Source organism: Protopterus annectens, chromosome 3.part0 (genome assembly GCF_019279795.1).
Source record: "Protopterus annectens isolate FY-2018-M chromosome 3.part0, PAN1.0, whole genome shotgun sequence".
NCBI lineage: Eukaryota > Metazoa > Chordata > Ceratodontiformes > Protopteridae > Protopterus > Protopterus annectens.
This window is the reverse complement of record NC_056731.1, coordinates 937654394-937677130: the sequence shown is the minus strand read 5'-3', so window position 1 is coordinate 937677130 and position 22737 is coordinate 937654394. Positions and strand designations below refer to the sequence as shown.

Genomic DNA, 22737 nt, shown 5'->3' with positions numbered 1-22737 from the left:
GTTCCACCACTGACTGGACACTCACCAACTCTCCTCACCTCTACTATGGCCCATGTACTCTACCTGACTCCTTAAGTGATCACCTCCCACCTCTTTCCTTAGACACACCTCCCAGACACACAAACCACACCTATTTAGAGATTGTCATAAGCTCTATAACTGCAACAACACCCAGTTTAACGCCATACTATGCAGTATTGATTGGTCCATCCTTAAACACATCCCTCTTGATGATGCTGTCATTAAATTCAACAACATTTTCCTAGATACCCTTAATTCCCTTGCTCCTTCCAGGAAAATCAGAATTAAATCAAACCATGCTCTATGGCTCTCCAAAGATACTAGAGCACTAATGCATACCAGGGATAGCACCTGGAAGTTACGGCTTAAAAACAGGCATACTCCCCATCTGCTTAAATACAGACAATTACGTAACCTAGTTAAGAAATTGGTCACCAAAGACAAGACATCTTACTACAACTCACCTCAACTACACAACGGGTCCAACCTGCACAATTTCTGGACTACTCAAAATAATTTACCCTGGCAGGCCTTCTAGTCCCTCACCCTACTCCAACAAATCTCCTCCTGAAATTGCTACCCTACTCAACAAACACTTCATTGACACTATCCAAAACCTTACACCCTCAAATACTAATGCTGAAACTATCACTACTACCAACAACCCTCATAGCCAGAATCTCTTAATTTAAACCTGTCAACTTCCTACATCAAATCCCTTTTTCTTAAGCTTAAACCATGTTCTCCCTCTATTGATAACTTACCTCCTACATTTCTCAAACTTGTTGCTGAATCTACAGCCTATCCTATATCCATTCTCATTAACAGATCTATACAAGAGGCTACAGTTCCTACTATCTGGAAATCCTTCTACACTATCCCACTGTATAAGGGTGGCAACTCCACTGATCCATCTAATTATCATCCCATTGCTATTCTTTCTCCCATCTCCAAGTTGCTCGAAAAAATGCATACATTCACAACTTCTCAACCACCTCCTCCAACACAACTTTCTCATTCCCACTCAACATGGTTTCCATCCCCACCACAGCACATCCACCACCCTCCTCTCTTTCACTCATACCATAGCCAATGCCCTTGATAACAATCAGCTAATATCCTGCCTCTTCCTTGACATTTCCAAAGCCTTTGACACACACACACCCTATACTCCTTTCTAAATTATTTAACATCAACCTGTCTTCTTTCCCCCTAGCTTGGTTCTCCAGCTATCTCTCAGGTAGGCAGCAACCTGTCAAATGGCTCTCCTCCTGCTCTCCCTTTATATCTGTTCCAACAGGTGTTCCTCAAGGCTCTATCTTGGGTCCCCTCTTATTTAATATCTTTATAAATGAACTATTCACCTCTTGCAGACAATCTTCATGTATACAATATGCAGACGAGACTACACTCATCTCAATCTCCAGTAGTATCACAGACCTTCTCACCCTTACTCAAAACTCCTTTCTTTCCACAGAGAAATGGCTATGTGACAATCTGCTTATCCTAAGCCCTAAGACCAAGCTCCTGCTCTTTCTCCCCCGCTCTCTTTCCAACCACAAATCTACATTTACCACAACATGGTCTAACAACACAATCATAAAACCTGAACCACACACTAAATTATTAGGTGTCATTATACATGACGAGCTCAAATTTAACTTACACTTACTGGAAGGAATAAAAAACACGCATCAGAAACTTGGCTTGCTCTATCCTAACAAAAGATTTTACTCCAAATGCTGTACTTTCCCTAGCACAGTCCTTCCTCCTGACCACACTTCTTTATGCAGCCCCAATACTAACCAATACACAAGCTACTACCATCAACAAACTGCAACAAACATACCACAAAATTGCAAGATTCATTACTAACCCCCCCTACAACTCCCATCACTGCCTTGCCCTGAACTCATTACAATGGCTCGAATGCCTTCAACTACTTCTACTTCCTCAATTTCATGTTATTCACTCCATTCTATACAGGCCTTCATCCTGTCCAGCTCTCACTACACTTGTATCTACCTATACCCCTTCTAGAACCCTCCACACCTCTAACCAACAACTTCTGTATGTAAATCATCCAAAGAAGAACACAGGCAAAGTACAATATATCTGCTCTATAGCCCACACTTGGAACAAACTTCCTCTGAACATACACTCCAGCATACACCCTGCACACTTTAAAAAAGAACTCAAACATTATCTTCTCAACACTAAATCATGTATCTGCTTAGAACCTACCTGATATTTTCCCTTTATACAACTGGTGCTCCTTCCCTCTGAACTCCTGAAAGCACCATTACCTTCCTACAAAGCCTAGGTAAGAAATCTGATTCACTTGTTTGTACATAAAAAAAATAAAACACATTAGGGGTTCATATACTCATTTCTTTGAGAAAACCCTCTTGCTGTAATTTAAATATGTCTGAGTCATATTTGTATTAATATGTTTTGGAGTTATACTTGGTTATGGTACTTTCTATTTTTTGTTACCTATGTTATCCTAATTGTTTTTGTAATTGGAGCTTTTCTCCTTGGGTCTCCACTGAAAATGGGCTCCTGCCCAGCTGGACCAACCCAGTTAACAAATGTCAACTAAACAAATAAATTATAGGCTGTGAAACTGTACAGCTTCTGATGGTGTTTTTTCCATTCTGAAGCTTCTTGAAGTACGCTTCCACCTGCCCTTGATATTTTCTGGACTGGTAAACAGATTGCTGCTGGTATCCCTTTTGTATGGGGTTTGTTAACTATCTTATCTTTCCATTTTTGCCTTGTAGCCTGCTAGAGATGTGTGCTACCTGCTGAGTCACTTTCCAGAAGATGAAAAAATTTCTATGATGCTATGTTCTTTGCCATCATGATTGCTCTTTAAGCACCCTTCTTAAACAACCAGTATTTCTACTTAGCCTGGTCCATTTCTTTTACTTCCCACCTCTCCCTGCACTCTCTTCCATAATCACACATGGTGGAATAAAAATTAGGATGGTGTCCTCTTTCCACCATGCTTTTTCTACGTACAAGTGAAGATCCCAAGGTTAGAAGGAATAAAAAAGTACAGTTGTGTACATTTACCATAAATGTAGATGTTCGACTGCATTCACTGTTGCAGTCATCATACTTGGGTTGTCTGCCTGCAGGTAGCCCTCAGTCAGCCCACATACCAGAGTCTTAGGATTTCTGCGTCGGATGCTGTCGCCTCTTCCATGACGTCAGGTCGTCAGGGGTATAAAACATGCAGCCGAAGCCATTCCATCAGTTTTTCTTGCCCCGGATGTCAGGAGCCCCCCAAATAGGAAGCTATTACATGGTGTGGAACACCTCCTGTAAAAAGTAAATACCCCTGCCAAACAAAATGGCCATAAAGAGGATAGGAAGAAAGGACAGAGAAAGCGAGGGGGCTGGAGGGAGGGAAAAGTACAGTTTTGTACCTACCATAAATGTAGATGTTCGAAGATCCACATTGCTGCAGTCCTTACATATGGGTAGTCCGCTGTCCTCGGTCGGCCCGAATACCAAAGTATTAGGCTGACGTCGGTCATGGGCGCTCAGATCTGACATCAGAGCATCAGGGTATAAAAGCGCATGACTGACGTCATATCCTCAGTCTTTTCTTGCCCCAGATGTCAGAAGGCCCTAAAAAGAAAGGCCACAGCCCAAAAACAGGATACCTCCCAAAAACATGTCCAACAACAACCATCACCCCAACCATATAACCATGCCAAAATACAGAGGGGAAGGAGGGAGGGTAAATTGGACTGCAGCAATGTGGATCTTCGAACATCTACATTTATGGTAGGTACAAAACTGTACTATGTTCTTCATCTCACACTGCTGCAGTCCTTACATATGGGTAGAATCCCAAAGCAGAGGTAAAGGGAGGATGGCAAAATCATAAAGCATTAGGGGCTGCTAAAATGCCCTGTAATATTGCAGTGGCAAATCCAGCCCTAGACTTAGAATAAAGAGGAAGGTGGTAATGCTTGGAAAAAGTATGTACTGAACTCCAAGTGGCTGCTTCCAAAATATCTTTTGTAGCTACCCCCCTTAGAAAGGCAGTAGAAGTGGCAGTAGCTCTAGTGGAATGAGGTCTGATTCCAGCCGGAATCTCCTTACCATGATGGGAATAACAGAAAGAAATACAAAACCCAATCCATTTAGAAATAGTTTGTTTCTAAACAGGTTTTCCCTGAGAACCCAAAGCAAAAGAAACAAACAACTGCTGAGACTGCCTGAACCCCTTAGTTCTGCTCAAATAATAACGTAACTGCCTGTGAATATCCAAAGTATGCAAAATCTTCTCCCTTTATTTTGGGGTTTGCATAAAAAGTAGGCAAATGAATAGTTTGGTTCAAGGCCACACTAGAAACCACTGTAGGCATAAAGGAAGGATTAGTATGCAAAGATACCCTATCCTTATGAAAAATCAGGAAAGGTTCCACTGCCATAAGGGCCTGTAATTCAGAAACCCTTCTTGCAGAGGTAATGGCCAACAAAAAAGCAGTCTTCCATGATAAATACTTTAACTCGGCCGTAGCTGCAGGCTCAAAAGGTTGTAGAGTAAGCTTTTCCAACACAAAATTGAGATCCCAAGCAGGAGTAGGAGCTCTACGTGGGGGTCTTATGTTCTTTGCCCCTCTAAGAAATTGCTTAAACAAAGGATGGGAAAATAAAGGAGGGTCAAAGTCATAGTGAGCAGAAATGGCTGCAGCATGAACCTTTATCGAGGAGAAAGACAAACCCTTGTCCAATAACTCAGTAAGATATTGAAGAGAAACACTTAAATCAGGCTTGGAAACATCAAAACCCTTCGCTTTGCTCCAAAGAAAAAATCTCCTCCATTTATCAGCGTAAACTTTTTTCCTTGTACTAGGCCTTCTGGCCTCCAAAATAACATTCAAAACTTGTTGTGGAAGCTGAGACCCTCCAGGGTCTAAAACAGAATATGCCAGGCTGTGAGATGCAGAGACTGAATCTTGACATTGAGGAAGTGATTGCCCTCCTGAGACAAAAGATGCGGAATCAAAGGCAGAGGCCATGGAGGCTCCCGTACCAAACTCCTCAGTAGTGGGTACCAGTGCTGTCGAGGCCAATCCGGTGCTATCAGAATCATGGATGGCTTGTCTTTTCTGGCCTTCAGGAGTACCTTGGGAATGAGAGGCAGAGGTGGAAAGGCATAGACATGAAGATTGCTCCAACTGAATGATAGAGCATCCACCTTCCAAGCTGTGGGATGAAACATTTTTGTGCAAAACTTTGGCAACTGGTAATTTAGTGGAGAAGCGAACAGATCTATGTCTGGGGTCCCCATAACACTGTCAACTTTTGAAACACATGAGGATCCAGTTTCCACTCGTGAGGATCCACAATTTGTCTGCTCAACACATCTGCTAAGGAGTTCTGTGCTCCTGGTAGAAACCTTGCCTGAAGATTGAGGTGTAAACTGAGAGCAGTCTCCCACAAAATCATCGCTTGCCTGCAAAGAAGGTACGAATGGGTTCCCCCTTGCTTGTTGATGTACCACATGACAGTAGTGTTGTCTGTTTGAATCAACACCTGTCCTGGGTGAAGTAAATCCTTGAAAGCCATCAATGCAAATTGGACTGCTAACATCTCCTTCAAGTTGATATGCAAATGTTGAAGTCTGACAGGCCACATGTCTTGCACCCATTTTCCATTGAGGTGTGCTCCTCAAGCCTTGTCCGAGGCATCTGTCGTTAGAATCTGACTCGCCTCTGGTCGGGTCACAGAGAGTCCCTTGTTTAGGTGACATTCCTGAGCCCACCACAAAAATTCTTTCTGAATGCAAGGTATTATCTGAATGACAGTGTCTAGATCTTGGCAGTGTTGTGTCCATACATTTTTGAGATACCATTGAAGCTTCCTCATATGCAGTTTGGCATTGGGAAGCACCAGAATACAAGATGCCATGAACCCCAAGGCTTGAAGGACTGTCCTTGCAGTCAGCTTGGACTGTAGAGACATTTGATGGAAATAAAGAGAAAGGCTTCTTTGTTTGTCCGGGGTCAAAAAGGCCATCTGGGAAGCTGTATTCAGTCTCACACCCAGAAAGCACATGTCCTGAGAGGGTACTAGACTGGACTTTGTTTCGTTCACAGAATACCCTAGGCATCTTAACACTACCATCACATACTGTAGGTGCTGCAGAAGTTCGTCTTTGTGTTGTGCAATAATCAGGCAATCGTCCAAATAAGGATAAATCTGTATTCCTCTTAACCTGAAAAAGGCTATCACTGGAGCCAGAACCTTCGTGAACACTCTGGGCAGTAGATAAGCCAAAGGGCAATGCAGAGAACTGATAATGTAAACTTCCAGCCAAACGCAGGTACCTCCTGCAACTGGGCCTGATAGGAACATGAAGATAAGCCTCTTTGAGATCCAGAGTTACCATCCAGTGATCTTTTCCCAACAGAGGTAAAAGCTGTTGTAACGTCAGCATTTTGAACTTTGGAATGTCCAGATAAGTGTTGAGGATAGATAAATCCAAAATTGGTCTCCACGTGTTCCCTTTCTTTGGTACTAGAAACAGGCGAGAATAAAATCCTAGTCCCACTTCTGACAGAGGAACTGGCTGTATAGCTCCTATTTGAAGAAGTAAAGAAATCTGCTTGTGAGCCTCTATCCTTTGCCGAGGAGGAACGTCTGGCATGCCCTTGAAAGAAGGCAATGTATGGAAATAGAACTTGTAGCCTCGGTTTATAATGTCCAATACCCATTTGTCCTGGGTGACTAAAAGCCAGTTTTGCTTGAAGAGTGCTAACTTTCCTCCCAAAGGAGCTGCCAGGGAAGAAGAATCTGGCAGCTGAAAATGCAGGTCATTGGGCCTGTTTACGAAAGGACTGGCCCCTGCCCTCACCTGCAGATTGTGCAGGTGAACTCCAAGTTCTAGGCCTGAATGTACTGTGAGCTCTGCCCCTGCCACGTCTAGATCTACCCCTAGACTGAGAATCAGAAGAAGGGTAGGTCCACCCCTTAGTAGGCCAATTTCTACTAAACTTTGGAGGTTGCACCTGCAAAAATCTTTAACAGTCTGCATGGACTTAGCCTTGTCTTCCATTTTCTTCAAAACCGACTCCACAGGGGACCAAACAAAACTTCAGACTGTAAAGGGCATCCAGAATTCTAGCTTTAACATGCTCGGACAAATTCTGATCCTTAAGCCAGGCGTGCCTCGAAGAACTGAACCAGTGGCAGCCACCCTAGAAGAGGCCTGTACAGCATCAAAACCACATTGCAAAGAATGCTTACCCACCTGTTCAGAGACATGTACTAAATCTTGCAATTCTTTACACTCTATGCCCTCTGCCAAAGCATCCACTTTAGATTTTAGCTGAGAAAGGAGGAAATTCTGATATTTCAACATATGAAACTGGCAATTTAAAGCCCTCATTGCTAAAGTAGAAGAGGTATACACCTTCTTACCCCATCTATCCAAAGCTCTAGCTTCCTTATCTAGAGGAACCGGATTCTTTACAACAGAAGCTCTAACACCCTTAGGCCCCTGACTAATAGTTTCTGGGTCCGCCCTAGGACTCTTATACAGATATTTATGAGCCTCAGGCACCCTGTAATACCTGTCCGGTTTAACTGGCGCAGGAGGCAAAGAATCAGGATTAAGGGAAGCCTCCGAGAAAACATCTTGAACAACATCCAAAACAGGAGGAATAGCCAAGGGTCTATGCTGTGGTAAAAACAAGAATTCCCTAAGCCTCTTCTGTGAATCAGAGAAATCCTGTCCTTCCCACTTAAAATGCTCCCTCATGGAATGCAGAGTTTCTGAAAATGAAAAATCCTCTGGAGGAGAAGCAGAAGGAGTGGAATCCTCTGCATCAGAATCCGAATAAGGGGGAAAATCTTGAATATCTTCAGCAGAAGAGTCCGAGTCATCTGAGGCCTGATCCAAACTTTCCAACTCCGGCTCCACCCTAGGCCTCTTATCAGGAGGGGGCATAGAACCTCTAATTAAAGTAATCAAATCTTCTGCCATTTTAAGCATGTGCTTTTTAGGCACAGACCCTGAAGTACCTGGAGGAACACCAGAGGAAGGCAAAACAGACCTGCCCTTAGAAGAAGCCTTAGAAATAGTAGCAGAAGGCCTAACCACCTTAGGCATAGAAGGGAGAACAGTAACCTGAGAGGCCCCTTCAGCTTGACCTGACTCCTGTGAGACCACATCCTGCAAAATCAAAGTTTCCCCCTGAGACTCAACAGAAACTTCAGCCAGATCCACCTGCTCCACTGTAGGTTCTGCAGGACCGGCGTCCGAAACGGACGAATCAACCTGTCTAGGTTTCAAGGATTTGTCTTTGCGCTTCTTCGTGGAAGCGGGCGTCGGAGGATCCGACGGCATATTATAATTACACCGCTTACCAAAGACTAATCTAGCACAATCTAACCTTCTTTTTATAGTGCGCTTATTAAACCTAGCACAAAACCGACACCCGACTACGTCGTGGTCCGTCCCAAACAAGGAATGCAAAGAGAGTGATAATCCCTATGCGGTATCTGTTTCCCACAAGAAATACAATTATTCACTTTCTGACATCCGGAATTAACTGAGGCAAGAAAAAAAACAAAAATATTCCCCAACGGGGTACTTAGCCCAACTTGGTTTCGGTCTGAAACTCAGAATACGAAAATTTCAGAACGCCGAACGGCACTTGCAACGCTGTTTCTGCATCGGACCATGCGGCAAAAAAGACTGAGGATATGACGTCAGTCATGCGCTTTTATACCCTGACGCTCTGATGTCAGATCTGAGCGCCCATGACCGACGTCAGCCTAATACTTTGGTATTCGGGCCGACCGAGGACAGCGGACTACCCATATGTAAGGACTGCAGCAATGTGAGATGAAGAACATCCAGGACTGCAACAGATAATACACTTGAACATTTACATTTATGGTAAGCGTACACAACTGTACTATGTTCTTAGTGTTTCACTGTTGCAGTCATCACACTTGGGTTGATTCCCAAAGCTGAGGAAGGGTGGAGGCAGTCAAGAAGTGTTAGGGCTGGCTAGCAGGCCTTGTAAGACTGCTGTAGCAAATCCAGCTCTGGATTTTGAAAAAACAGGTAAGTGGTAATGCTCGGTGAAGGTGTGTACAGAACTCCAGGTTGCAGCTTCCAGGATATCCCTGGTAGGGACTCCCCTGAAAAATGCTGTACAGGTTGAAGTAGCTCTAAAGGAATGAGTTCTGATCCCCTGACGGGTAGGTTTTCCATGGTGCTTGTAGCGGAAATGGATGCAGTGTGCTATCCATTTGGAAATGGTTTGCTTCGAAATGGCCTTGCCCTCTGTCCCTGTAGCAAAGCTGACTAGCAGCTGGTCAGACTTTCTGAAAGACTTAGTCCTGTCAAGGTAGAACCTGAGCTGTCTGTGCACGTCCAATGAGTGCAGGATCCTTTCCCCTTTATTCTGAGGATTAGGGAAAAAGGTTGGAAAATGGATGGATTTGGTTTAAAGCCACACTGGATACCACCTTGGGCATAAAGGATGGGTTAGTCCTGAGGGAAACCCTGTCAGCATGGAAAAAGGGCTCCACCGCCATTAGTGCCTGTAACTCAGACACTCTTCTTGAAGTAATAGCTAGAAGTAAGGCTGTTTTCCAAGAGAGGAATTTTAACTCTGCTGAAGCAGCAGGTTCAAAAGGGGTAAGTGTGAGCTTCTCCAGTATAAAGTTAAGGTCCCAGGACGGGGTGGGAGCTTAAATTGTTAGCTCCTCTCAGGAACTTTTGATAAGAGGGTGAGAAAAAAGAGGTGGCTCAGTATTATAATGAGCTGAGATGGCAGAGGCATGAATCTTAATGGATGAGAAGGACAGGCCTTTGTGGAGAAGCTCTGCTAGGTAATCAAGGATTTGAGGTAAGGAGGGCACAGCTGTGTCCTTTCCTTGAGACGGACTGCAAGAACAATATATTTTCCACTTTTCAGCCAAGGATTTCCAAGTACTAGGCTTCTGGCCTCAAGGATGACATCCAGCACCTGTTTGCTGAGGGATGCTGGTGGTGTATTCAGGGGATATGCCAGGCTGCAAGGTTTAGGGTTTGCAGCTACGGATGCAAAATCTGTCCCTCCTGCTGAGACAGCAGGGAAGGTGTATGATGTAGGTGCCAGGGAGGCACTGCTGTCAGACTGCATAGGAGTGGGTACCAGTGCTGGCATGGCCAGTCTGGTGCAATAAGGATTGCACTTGGCCTGTCCTGTATGATCTTGAGTAGTACTTTTGAGAGGAGGGGTAGAGGAGGAAAGGCATAAATTGAGAGGTTTTCCCATGTAAAGGATAGGGCATCCATCTTCCAGGCTCTGCTGTGAGGGTTCCTGCTGCAAAATTTGCTCAATTGGTGGTTTTGGGGGAGGTAAAAAGGTCCACTTCTGGTGTTCCCCACCTCTGGGTTACAAGTTTGAATGAGTTAGGTTCCAATTTCCACTCGTGAAGATTCAGTAGATTTCTGCTTAAGTCGTCTACCAGTGAATTTTGCTGGTCTGGCAGGAATTGAGCTTGTAGGTGCACTTGGTTGCTCAAGGCTGTTCCACAGGGCCATGGCTAACCTGCAGTGTGTGTAAGAATGAGTTCCCCCCTGCTTGTTTATGTACCACATAACTGTGGTGTTGTTGGTCTTTATCAGGAGCTGTCCTGGAAGGATAAGGTATTTGAAGGCTGTCAGAGCATTCTCTACAGCTAGCATCTCTTTTTGATTGACATGCAGGGGAATTTGTTCTGGGCTCCATTTGCCTTGAATGCATTTGCCTGGCATGTGAGCTCCCCATGCATAGTCTGATGTGTCTGTTCTCAGGGTTTGGGCGGCGAGGGGTTGAGTGAAAGAAAGTCTCTTGTTGTGGTTGCATGCCTCTGCCCACCAAAGGAACTCTGCCCTTAGACAAGGTATGACAGGAATCATGGTTTCCAGGTCCTGAGAACGTTGACACCAGAGACTTTTAAGTACCACTGAAGTTTCCTCATATGCAGTCTTGCATATGGAATTAGCAGAATGCCTGAGGCCATAATCCCTAGGGCTTGCAGTATTTTCCTTGCAGATAGCTGGGTTTTGGTGGCCATTAGTTTGAAATAGTCAAATGGACCTGCTTTTCTGGAGTGAGGAATGCCATCTGCGAAGTTGTGTTCAAGCTTGCTCCCAGGAATACAATTTGTTGGCTGGGCACCAGTTGTGATTTCTTTTCGTTGATGGTGTATCCCAGTGAAGTTAGAAGTCTTTTTACAAATGCCAGGTGCTGAAGTAGCAATTCCTGACTGTCTGCCTGAATCAGGCAATCGTCCAAGTATGGGTAAATTTGAATATTTCTCTGCCTGCAGTATGCAATAGCTGGAGCCAGGCAATTTGTGAGTACTCTGGGCGCAGTAGATAAGCCAAAGGGAAGTGCAAAGAACTGATGGTGCATAGAGCCTGCCCTGAAATGTAGATATTTCCTGCAAGACTCCCTTACGGGGATGTGCAGATAAGCTTCTTTTAAGTCTAAGGTGACTAACCAGGCATCCTTGGCTAGCATAAGAAGAAGCTGTTGCAGTGTAAGCATTTTGAATTTTGGGACCACCAGAAAGGTGTTGAGAATTAATAGATCCAGGATAGGGTGCCAAGAGCTCTCTTTTCTGGCCACCAGGAACAGTCTGGAGTAGAAACCCTGTCCCCTTTGTTCTACTGGAACAGGTTGAATAGCCCTGATATGCAGAAGGGAAAGTACTTGCTTCTGAGCCTCAGCCCATTGGTTTGGAGGAAGATCTGGCAACCCGCTTAGGGTTGGGAGTGAGTGGAAGTAAAATCTGTATCCCTGGGATACAATGTTTAGAACCCATTGGTCCTGAGTAATGGACATCCAGTTTTTTGCATGAAGGGTATGTTTTCCTCCTAGGGGTCCAAGTACTTGGGCATGGCTGGGAAGGATAATTGGAAAGCCATTGTGAACTTTTTTCCATAAGGGGGTGGCTTACCCACTCCCTGTTTTCGAGGTGGGAACACTCCATTGTTTAGATCTCTGCATACCCTGAGACTGTAGTTTTGCGGGTCTGTGTCCCCTGGGTTTGGACTGAGAAGGCCTGGGAGGGACTGGAAAGGACCAGTTTTTTGAAGGCCAATGCCTACTAAATCTAGGTGGCTGCACCTGTAACAAATCTTTGACAGTTTGCATAGATTTAGCTTTTTCTTCCATCTTTTTAAGAACTACTTCTGCTTTTGTGTCAAACAAATGATCCTGATTTAGTGGAGCATCTAGTAATTTTGCTTTGACATGGTCTGGCAAGACTTGTTCCTTCAGCCAAGCATGCCTTCTCTGTACAGACCCAGTGACAGCAGCCCTGCAAGATGCTTCTAAGGTATCAAACCTACACTGCAAAGTATGTTTACTAACTTGGTTTGCAGAATGCATTAACGCTTGTAAATTTTTATTTTCTGCACAATCTGGAAGTAACACCATTTTTTGTTTAATTAATTCCATAATATGTTGCTGGTACTTCAACATGTGAAACTGGCAATTCAAAGCCCTGATGGCAAGGGTTGCAGGTATATACCTTCTTACCCCATCTGTCTAAAGCTCTAGAATCCCTGTTTGAAGGGGTAGGGATTTTGGCTGTAGTAGCCTTAATGCCTTTAGGTCCCTGGGAAATGGTCTCTGGATCTGCAGTAGGATTCTTAAAGAGAAATTTGTGAGTCACGTTTTCTAGGAGCTGTTGGTAAAGTGTCAGGAGTAAGACTGGATTCCATGAAGACATCATCTACAATATCCAGGACAGGGGGTATAGCTGGAGGCCTGTGCTGAGGCAAATCTAAAAATTCCCGAGTCTCTTTTTGGACTGAGGATAGTCCTGACATTTCCAGCGTAAATGGTCTCTTAAGGTATGTAAGGTTTCACCAAAAGAAAAATCCTCTGGAGGGGAGGCAGAGGGAATGGATTCCTCTGTATCTGAATCCTCATAGGTAGATAAGGGTATGTCCTGGTAATCAGAAGGGTCAGAGTCATCAGACTCCTGGTCTGTAGAATCAGAAGGAAATTCAATTCTTTGTCTTTTAGCAGGGGAAGGCTGGCTTACCCTAATTAGAGTAATAAGGTCTTCAGCCATTCTAAGCATTTGTTTTTGTGGCATGGGAGCTTAAGCATGTGCATTGGACTTCGATTTTCTAGGCATAGTGTGAACTCTGGGCTTGAGAAACTTGGTAGTTTTAGTTGAGAAAGAAGTTGTCGGCTTAATACGAATATCAGTAGGTCGGAATACACCCTCAGAAGCCAGTGCCTGCACAGTGGCTCCGGACACATCCAAGGTAGAGACATCCACAGGTTCCATAGTCGAAGCATCTCTCGGCATACCAGACTCCAAATGGGTCTCAGCAAACGCCTGCAAATCTGTAGAAGTGGGCATCAGGGGCTGCAAAGGCGCCTCACTGACTACCGGCGGACTGGCGACTAGCTTAACAGAAGCATCATTGGCAGTTTTTGACCTATGTGGTCTCTGTCTTTGTGCTTTTTCAGAAGATCAGTAGTCGGATGGCTTACCGAAGCCATTTCGGAATGCAGAGAACGAAGGCGAAAGAATTTAGCTACAAAAATAGCCTGATGACAAAACGTTCGGGCGTTAAAGCACAAAACCGACAGCGAGGGACGTCGTGGTCTGGGCCTAAACAGGTGACGCAGTAAGAATGAAAATCTCTATGAGGTATTTGCCTTCCACAGGCAAGACAATTGTTAACTTTTTCAGACATCGGTTAGAGCAAGAAAAAAGAATCCCCAACGGAGTACTTAGCTTTGGAAGACTTCAGGTTTGAAACTCGAAAAAAGAAAATTTCAGGTAGCAGCTGACAGGCACTTGCAAACTGCTTCTGCTTCGGGCTCCTTCTCGGCAAGAAAGACTGATGTAATGGTGTTGGCTGCATGTTTTATACCCCTGACAACCTGACGTCATGGAAGGGGCGACAGCATTTGACGCAGAAATCCCAAGACTCTGGTATTCGGGCTGACTGAGGGCTACCTGCAGGCAGATAACCCAAGTGTGATGACTGCAACAGTGAAACACGAAGAACATCTGCTGAGATACTGTACTCCTTGTAACAGATCTTCGGGGAAGGTTCCTGCAGCATATGAAGACTCTAGTGCAATGCTGCAATCAAAGCGCCAATCTAATATGTTGCTCCTCAATCAATATTCAGTTTGACCACCTACTAGTATATTCTGGTACCTTCCTTGGTGGCATTTATAAAGGATACTGATCTTTTCTCACTTTCCAGATTATACGAATAAAAAAATGGAGCAGTAACAGAGAAGCAAACCCAAGGAACTCCTAATACTGTAAAAATATACAAAATTAAAAAGAACAGGAACCCTGTTCATCTATTTCAGGAGTTGCATGAAGACCTACTGGCAATCATTAATTTGTGCAATTCTGTTACTTTACAACAAATTTTTTATTGCATTAAGTATGAGGAATTAAAAAAAAAAAAACACTGTATGACTTGCAAAGTGCAAGTAAATGTGTCATGTATGTAAACAAATCCTACCAGCTCAATCTTGTGCAGGAAACCAAAACCAACCCTAAAAATGTTAAACCTTTTTATGTAAATGTGCATATACTCAACTAGTCATAGACTAACAATGAACAAATATCAGATGACACTTGAAAGTGTCCTCTGCAGAAGGTGGAACTCTTTAGTGCTTCCTTCTGCTGCTTTCCTGTGCAGTTATTGAAAATCTTGAAATCCTGATATTTAGATTGGACACCTTAGTTGAAATACTGTATCCACGTCAGGGTTGGGCATGCACATTCTTTAAGTCCCTAGGTTCCACTTGCAACAAAACATTAAATACAAGGACGCAGAAAACCTTGAGGTTTACTCTCAGTTTCCTGAAACAACTTTAGGAAGCAAAGCACAGGATACAAGAATAACAGTACATTGTGCAGGAAAAGGATCCACTGCACAGGGCCCTCTCAAACTGCTATATCAAATACTCACAGCTGTTTTATCTTAATCTGATGGGCCTCCTGCACTTAAGCAAAATTCTAAGCAGTACTCTAAAATTACCCTCTGAATGGAAGGCAAAATGTACGATTCCTGACAGACTAGCTGACATAGTGCCCTTATAAAGGATGATTTCCTTCATGTCTAAACTACAGTGCCTGACAAAACTGTGAAGCAATGACCATGGTGATTACAGTAAAGATATTACTACCAACAACACATTTCTAAGACAAGACTGGAAATTACACATTCCCAAAAATTATCTAACGCATGATCACAGTTATTCTCAGTAGGGGTAACATATTAAATACTGACCATGGGATGGGTAAAGACCAATCTAACACCAAATAGGTTATGTTAATTCAAGCACCAAAACAGAAATGGTCTAGACTTAAAATGGCCTGCAACAACATCTAGCCTAGTACTTACCCATGAACCTATATTGGTGATTGTTATCAGTTAGTATCATGATTTACTGGCCTTCTGAAAACACAAGGTTGTAAAGTGTACAATCTGCTTTGACACTGTACCACCCTCCTTAACAGAAGCAAAGGAGGCAGTTAATTCATCTACCTGTGCTCATGCGTCCCACTGATGTAGAACCACATCTGGCACCACATATCCATACAGTTAAAGATGTGCTGTTCTAAACCTCCAGGAAAATGACAAAGGGCAATGGATTACACGGGATCCTGAAAAGATTAGTCCTCTGAGAAGTGGTCTTCCCAGAAAATTAAATATGTTCATCGTACACAAGATTTCCCAGCTTAAAAATCTTACAGAATCACAGTAACAACTGACAAGAATAGCATCCCTTTGGATATTAACTGTGGAGGTCTAGCAAACCAGCTGGTTTGAGGACCTGATATGGTAACATATTAATCACAAAATTCAAGTCCTATGGAGAAAAGTATTTTTTTTTTTTTTTTTTTTAGCTCAAAGCACAAAACAGAGAAAATTCCCTTTAGAAAGCGCTTCATCTATTAGCGTTGTGCCATAATTACAACACTCACCAATTCAAAAACATGGCTTTTCACAGAAAGATAACCAATTCACAGGTCATAAATATGCCTGAATAGGACAGAAGCAAAAACCTAAGACTGACAGGTTAAGGAGGAACAGGATATCTCTAGAGATAAAGAACCATTTTTGTGCTTCCAGTATTTCTGCAACTACTTCTGGAAGGTCTGATGATTCAGGTAGCATTACTGGAAGACGTCATCTTTCTGTAGTACTGGAGTATTCATCACAAGCCTTGTGGAAGACTCTAGACAAGCTAAGATTCTGCAAGCCTGGGACCAGAGACACCATGAGCGACCAAGGATAAAGTATGGTATTTCCACGTGGAAATTCATCAGAAGGATTCATACTTGAGGAGAATTTCTTGGCAGCCATGTCTCAAACACAACAACATGGTTATGAATAGTGACCTGATTATAACTGTTGCGTCTTCTAATACTGCCATTTCTCATCGTGGAATATCTATTACCTAACTGCTGTCTTAGGGCTTTCCTCCAGACAGTCTGTCACTGCCTTATACATCAGGCTATCAATTGTGCAAACAGTTCTGAAGATGCAACTTAAATGAGGTAACATGCTTGAAAGAGTGTTTATTTTATCTTAAAATGAGTGTGAAAATGGTAGAAGTGTGTCCACCTGTCCAGCAGTGTCCTTGTTTTGGCTTGTAATGCATCTACCTCCCAAATCGACCGACCATTACCAGCACATCGATGACCCCAGACTTCAATAGCTAGAGCACCCTCAGAGATGAACTCCAGAAATTCTTCTGTCACACTGACAACATAATCCTATAAAAACAGAAAAAATAAAAGTATGGTAGAATGAGTTAACTTATTAAAATTAACACTAGGCATAATCTACTGTACATCTACTACTGTCACAAAATTTTGTCACTGCCCTATGAACTATGGTTTTCCTAACCATCCATCCACAGCTTCTTTTGCACATGGGGGTAAGGGTATCAGTTCAACAATAGAATCATCTACAGCCAATGTTCACAATGCCAGGTGGCTAGCCGTGCCACGGCTGTTCTTCCATACCATACACTCGCAGGCACGCTCACACCTATTGTCAATTTAGAGTGCCCAATCCACCTATTGCATGCTTTTGGAATGTGGGAGGAAACCACATCACCTAGAAGAAACCCATGCAGACAAAGGCAGGACATGCATACTCTGCACAGAAGGCACCCCCCCTTCCATCACTACAGATAAATTCCAAAGAAACAGTCTGACAAAAGATTAAGTAAGAAAAATTAAAATAAATTTTACATGAATATAAGTATTACCAAAAGCAAGAAATCCTAGATCATGTAAATTCCTTCACTCTTAATGTCATTAACCCCTCTGTTACTGACTATTTTCAAGAAAGATATGTTCCTAAAACTGGGTCAGGCCCATTTTTGTTCACATTCTAAAATGGTCTGCATTGCTGAAATGGTCTGACATATGCTCATAAAACTTTCAGGGAATCATGCTGGAGCACTTCCATATAAAAAAAAGCATCATAACACATGCTTAACTTTAAAAATAAATAAGCAACTTGAATTTTAATGAAAAATGTTTTACACCACAACATCTGAACAGAATGATAATGTTTCCAATACAAAGTGTCTTACATTTATATAAATTAAATATACATACACACAAAACACAGTCTCACACACATCTACCTGCCAATATATATCGATCAATCAATCTCTCTCTATATATATATATAGATATATATATAGATATATACATCTATATGGAGAGAGAGACACGCACACACATTTTATATATGTATACTTTTTTCAATCATGAGATTCATGAGATCATGAAATAATATATATATATATATATATATATATGTATCTATATATATATATATATATATATATACATCCTTATATATATATATATATATATATATATATATATATATATATATATATATATATATATATATATATATATATATATATATATATATATATATACACACACATATATATATATATATATACACCCACATGGTGTGTATGAGGAGAAATCCTCAATCTGGGCTGGGCGGGGCAGCAGAGGCAGGGTGTCGGCTGTTGCAAGAAAATAAAAAGTTAATTTGAAGCAAGTTCATCCAGATTTACTCACTGGCCTACAATGGAATTTTGGCAAAGTATGTAAACAACCTGCATTCTATGCTTATTTGTAGGTAACAAAAACTTTATTTTTGGCAGTGTGTAAAATTTTAAAGGACATTATACATGAATGCTCAGGTATATACAGCAATTAAGAATACAATCTACCCCCACAGCTAACTCCATGATACAGAAGACAAAGCACTAACTATGACTCTGCTGACCCAATTTTGACTAGCAGCTCGAGTGCCTGTTGGATCCAGTTAGGTGGAAATGGAGTGATAAGGCATTGGCCAGATCAGTTCTTCCAGGGCACTGCATAAGGGAGTATCCAGGGGCACATTTGGCTTGCAAGCCCCAGCAGTAAAACCAGGGCCAAAATGGAAGCCACTACAGTTTAAGATGAGTAGACATAGTGGGTCATGTCAACACAATGGTGAAGGCATTATGCCTGCACTGCAAATGCATGTTCACCTGATAAGATCAGTCCTGCATGTCAGTGCTTAAAAGAGCAACTACCCCCTGCGAGCCTTAGTATGATGATACCTGGCCCCATCCTTGACACATGGATACTCATACCCTTTGTAACTTGCAAATGGGGGGGGACTGGGCACTTACAAAGTGTAAGGGCTCTTCCACAATGGGGATCTCCCTAGCATGAGTCTCAGGAGGGCCATGGTTCAATTAACCAACAGGCAGACGCACAATATACGAGTTGACAATAGAGGAATCAGATGTCAATGATGCAGGGAAGGGGGAAAAAAGTTCCAACCCTTGAAAAACACAATCCCTGAAAGTAACAGTCCACTCACCTTGGTGAAACGAAACACCATGAAATTAATCCAAATACAAGGGCAAAATCCGAGCACAGTAAAGTTTATTCCACCTTTCGTTAAAATTTCACAAGATTAAAATTCTCCAAAAACCAACAGTGAAGTAAGCGCTTTCGTCTGTGAATATACCAGACTTTATCAAACTATTGTATTTCCCTCCTCTTTACACTTAAATACCTTTGTATACTTAAATAACCAATTAACTTTTAAAAAAACAATTAACTTTTTAAAAATACAGTTCACTGAAAATTAGAAATATGTATATACACATACTCAAGAACTGTGTTAGCAGGATTGCAATACATATAAAATTGTGTTTCCTAGCAGAGTGTATAAAACTAAAAACGTAAATTTTTGTTTCAGTAATTAAACCTTTCTAAAGCTTACAACATCCTAGCTCTCTGTTTTAACACTGGCCGTATAGATAGGTGGTCATTAATACCTGGGAATTCTGTGGCATTTAATGTCAACTGCCAGTGTAGTTCCCTAGTTTCAAGTTCGTTCCCCCAATCACCTCCTCCGGTGTTCCTTTTCACTATCTCAAGTATACCAAACTTGAAACTGGTAAAATTAGAACACATTTCTGAATGTTTAAAAAGGGCATTATTTTTGTTCTTAGTTTCCATGGCATATGTGTGTTCATAAATTCTTTGCATTAAAGATCTGTTTTCCCTACATAGAAATTGGAACAACTTTGACATATGGCAATATAAACCACCCCTCTTGTTTGACAATTACCACCAACCATCCTAACCGTGGGTGTCATATATTCTACCCTGTATTCACTGCTTTCTAAAATCAGTGAACATTGGTTACACCTACCACATTTGCTGGTACGTTTAACTATACTTAAATATTGTGTTCTAATAAATATTTCATATTCTTCCCCACTCTGTTGGTAAAGAGTGGACCCGTACCTAACCAGTGGGTGTACTCTTCATTTCCTTCCAGAATCACCCAATCCTTGGTAAGAATCTTTTGTACCTCCCTGCCAAATGAACTAAATTATATTACCATAGAATATGTATATCTACTGGTCTGGTTACTCTGTTTCTTGTTAAAAACTTGTTGTCCTAATAGGGGAATACATTTATTATCCCATCCTTTCATAATCTCTTCCTTAAATTTCTCCACCAATTCCTTGGAGTATCCCCTGTTCATAAACATTTGAGTCAGTAACATCAGTTCTTTGGTTAACCCTTCAAAGGTTGAACACATTCTAGCCCCTCTAATCATCTGGCCTCTTACTATATTTCTCTTAATGTACAATGGGTGTTGACTCTCAAACCTCAAAAGACTATTAGAATATGTCGGTTTCCTGTGGACCAGTGATTCAAAACGGTTCTGATAAATATTTTTAGTCAACCTTACGTCCAAATAATCTATACCTTGTGGGTTATAAGTGTGAGTAAATTGGAAATGTTCACAAATGTTATTAATGAAACTCTCAAATTTTAATACTCTTTCTTGGTCTACCTTCCATAAAATAAATATATCGTCCAAATAACAGGTATAAAGTATCCGATCTTTGGAAAATTCAGTACCAAAGATGTATTTCTTCTCCCACATACAAAAAACTAAGTTGGCAAAAATGGGGGCAGAACTTGACCCCATTGCAACCCCCTTAAGTTGCCTGTAATATTCTTCTTCAAATATGAAAAAATTATTTTTTAGTACCCATTCCATCATTTGTACTACGAAATTAATCATGGTAGCATTCAAATTACTGTATTCCATTAGTGCTTCCTGAAACATTTCTAACCCCAATTCATGGGGAATTGATCCAAACAGGTCAACATAATCAAAAGTTGAAAAAACAGTGCACTGTGCGTAAAATTCCTGTTTTATCCGGGTTAAAAAAATCCCATGAGTCTTTGACGACAATCTGTCTTGTGTAAAATGTCCTTTAATAAACTATCAATAAAGACTCCCAATGGGTATGTCGAACTACCTTGGGCTGCTATAATCAATCTGTAAGGTGGGTGGTAAATGTCCTTGTGTACCTTTGGTATACTGAATACAGTAGGGACAAAGGGGTGTTGGTTCTGTAGGAAGTTAAATATCTCATTAATCACTTCCTGCATTAAGCTGTCCTCTATGTACATCTCTAATCTCCTATGAACCATATTAACTTCATTCCTAGAAGCAATTGAATACTTTTCTGTATCCTGTAACATATTAGTTATCTCATTAATATAATCAATTGTTTCTACTAGGACTACTCCCCCTCCCTTGTCTGACTTCATTATCCATATTAAATTAGACTCTCAATTCATTTAATAACATTTTTTCTTCTCTGGTTAAATTGTAAAACTCTTCTCTGAAACCATAATATTGTTTACAAATTTCCCTTCTACACATATTCTCATAATGTGCCATCACTGGATTTAATGAGGGATTAAACACACTTTTTTTCTTCCAGATACTTCCATTCACTTTGTTTTCATTGTTTATTTGCTTAAAATATAGCTGTAAATTTAGTTTCCTTGTGTATAACTTTAGTTCAGTTAATGTTTGTGCCAACCCTGGTTTCCTCACTGGAACAAATTTGAATCTCTTCTCAAACAAGGTGAAATGTGTGTCTGTAACTAAATGGCCTGTATAGTTAAAAATCTTGAAATCATTCCTGGTATAAGTAATCCCTAACTGGTCTTCTGTGATCAAATTACTATCTGTAGTTACTTTTAGAATCTGCTGTTCCTGTTGTTCCAGTATGTTCTCTGACCCCTCGGTAATCTCCCCCTGGCTGTCTGTTGACCCCCTAAAAAATTGTTATTCAAGTTCTGTCAGTTACAGTCTATATTCTGTAACCTTTCAGACCTTCTTAACTGGGGAAATTCTTGGTCGAAAACTTCATCCACTACTTCCTGACTGTAATTAGTGTTTTGTCCCCATCCATTCTCCTGATTAACTAAAAAAATCTGAATTGCTGCCTGTTCTACCCATTTCAATACTTTCCCCATAATAACTTCTAGGTAACAAATAAACTTCTGTTTGCTTATATTCCAGTTCATCCCTCTTTAATTTACATTGTTTTCTCTGTGTATTGTCCTTCACCTGCTGTTCTATTTTCTTACAAATATTGTCATATTTAACTTCAACATTTAAAATGTCCTCATTTAATTTGTTAACTTCACTTAAAAGAGAAAGAATTTTGCAGTTGTTAACTTTGATAATAAAGTGTAACAATTCAATACCATGCCTATCAAACATAGAAAGCAATTCATCAAGTTCAGTCTGTCCAACTAAAAGTCCATTGGGAAATTTGGCCATTCTTAGGCCTTTAGAAATTCTTTGCACTTTAATGCATTCTGTAAGGTATGCATTGTAAATTTGCAAGTTATGTACCTTGCTCATTTTCTGTTCAAACTCTTTTAGTCGTTGGTGTATGTCCAATGTTTTCACTTGCCGCCCCTGATTAGATTATAGTGGTTCCTCATGTAACCATCATTCGAATCTGTTCCTCCTGTTGTCATCTTGTTGTAATACGTTCCCACAAACCGCCTGTCCACAAGGAATACTGTTTGTGGATGTACTAGGTTCATTGTTATCTCTTACTTCTCCGTTCGGATCAAGTAAATTAGCTGTCATCGGGCGTAACGTAACTTGCGTCATTGCTCTTGTTAGTAATTTATCTAACGTACTCTGTAACTGTTGGTATTGCAGAGTCATTAGTTAAATCAATTGCCCAATATTGTCGTTGCTATTATTACAAGAAACTATTGGGGCTTGATGATTGCCTTTCAAGTTGTGTTCATTCT

At 41.4% G+C, this 22737-nt stretch overlaps 1 protein-coding gene across 1 annotated transcript in view; it reads right to left on the bottom strand.

Moving 5' to 3' along the window:
• KIF13A (kinesin family member 13A) overlaps positions 1 to 22737 on the bottom strand; it is a 2301375-nt gene that overhangs the window by 1210496 nt on the left and 1068142 nt on the right. The window contains exon 13 of the mRNA XM_044065730.1: positions 16664 to 16815. Within this exon, the coding sequence (XP_043921665.1) occupies positions 16664 to 16815 (152 nt within the window). The remainder of the gene's footprint in view (positions 1 to 16663; positions 16816 to 22737) is intronic.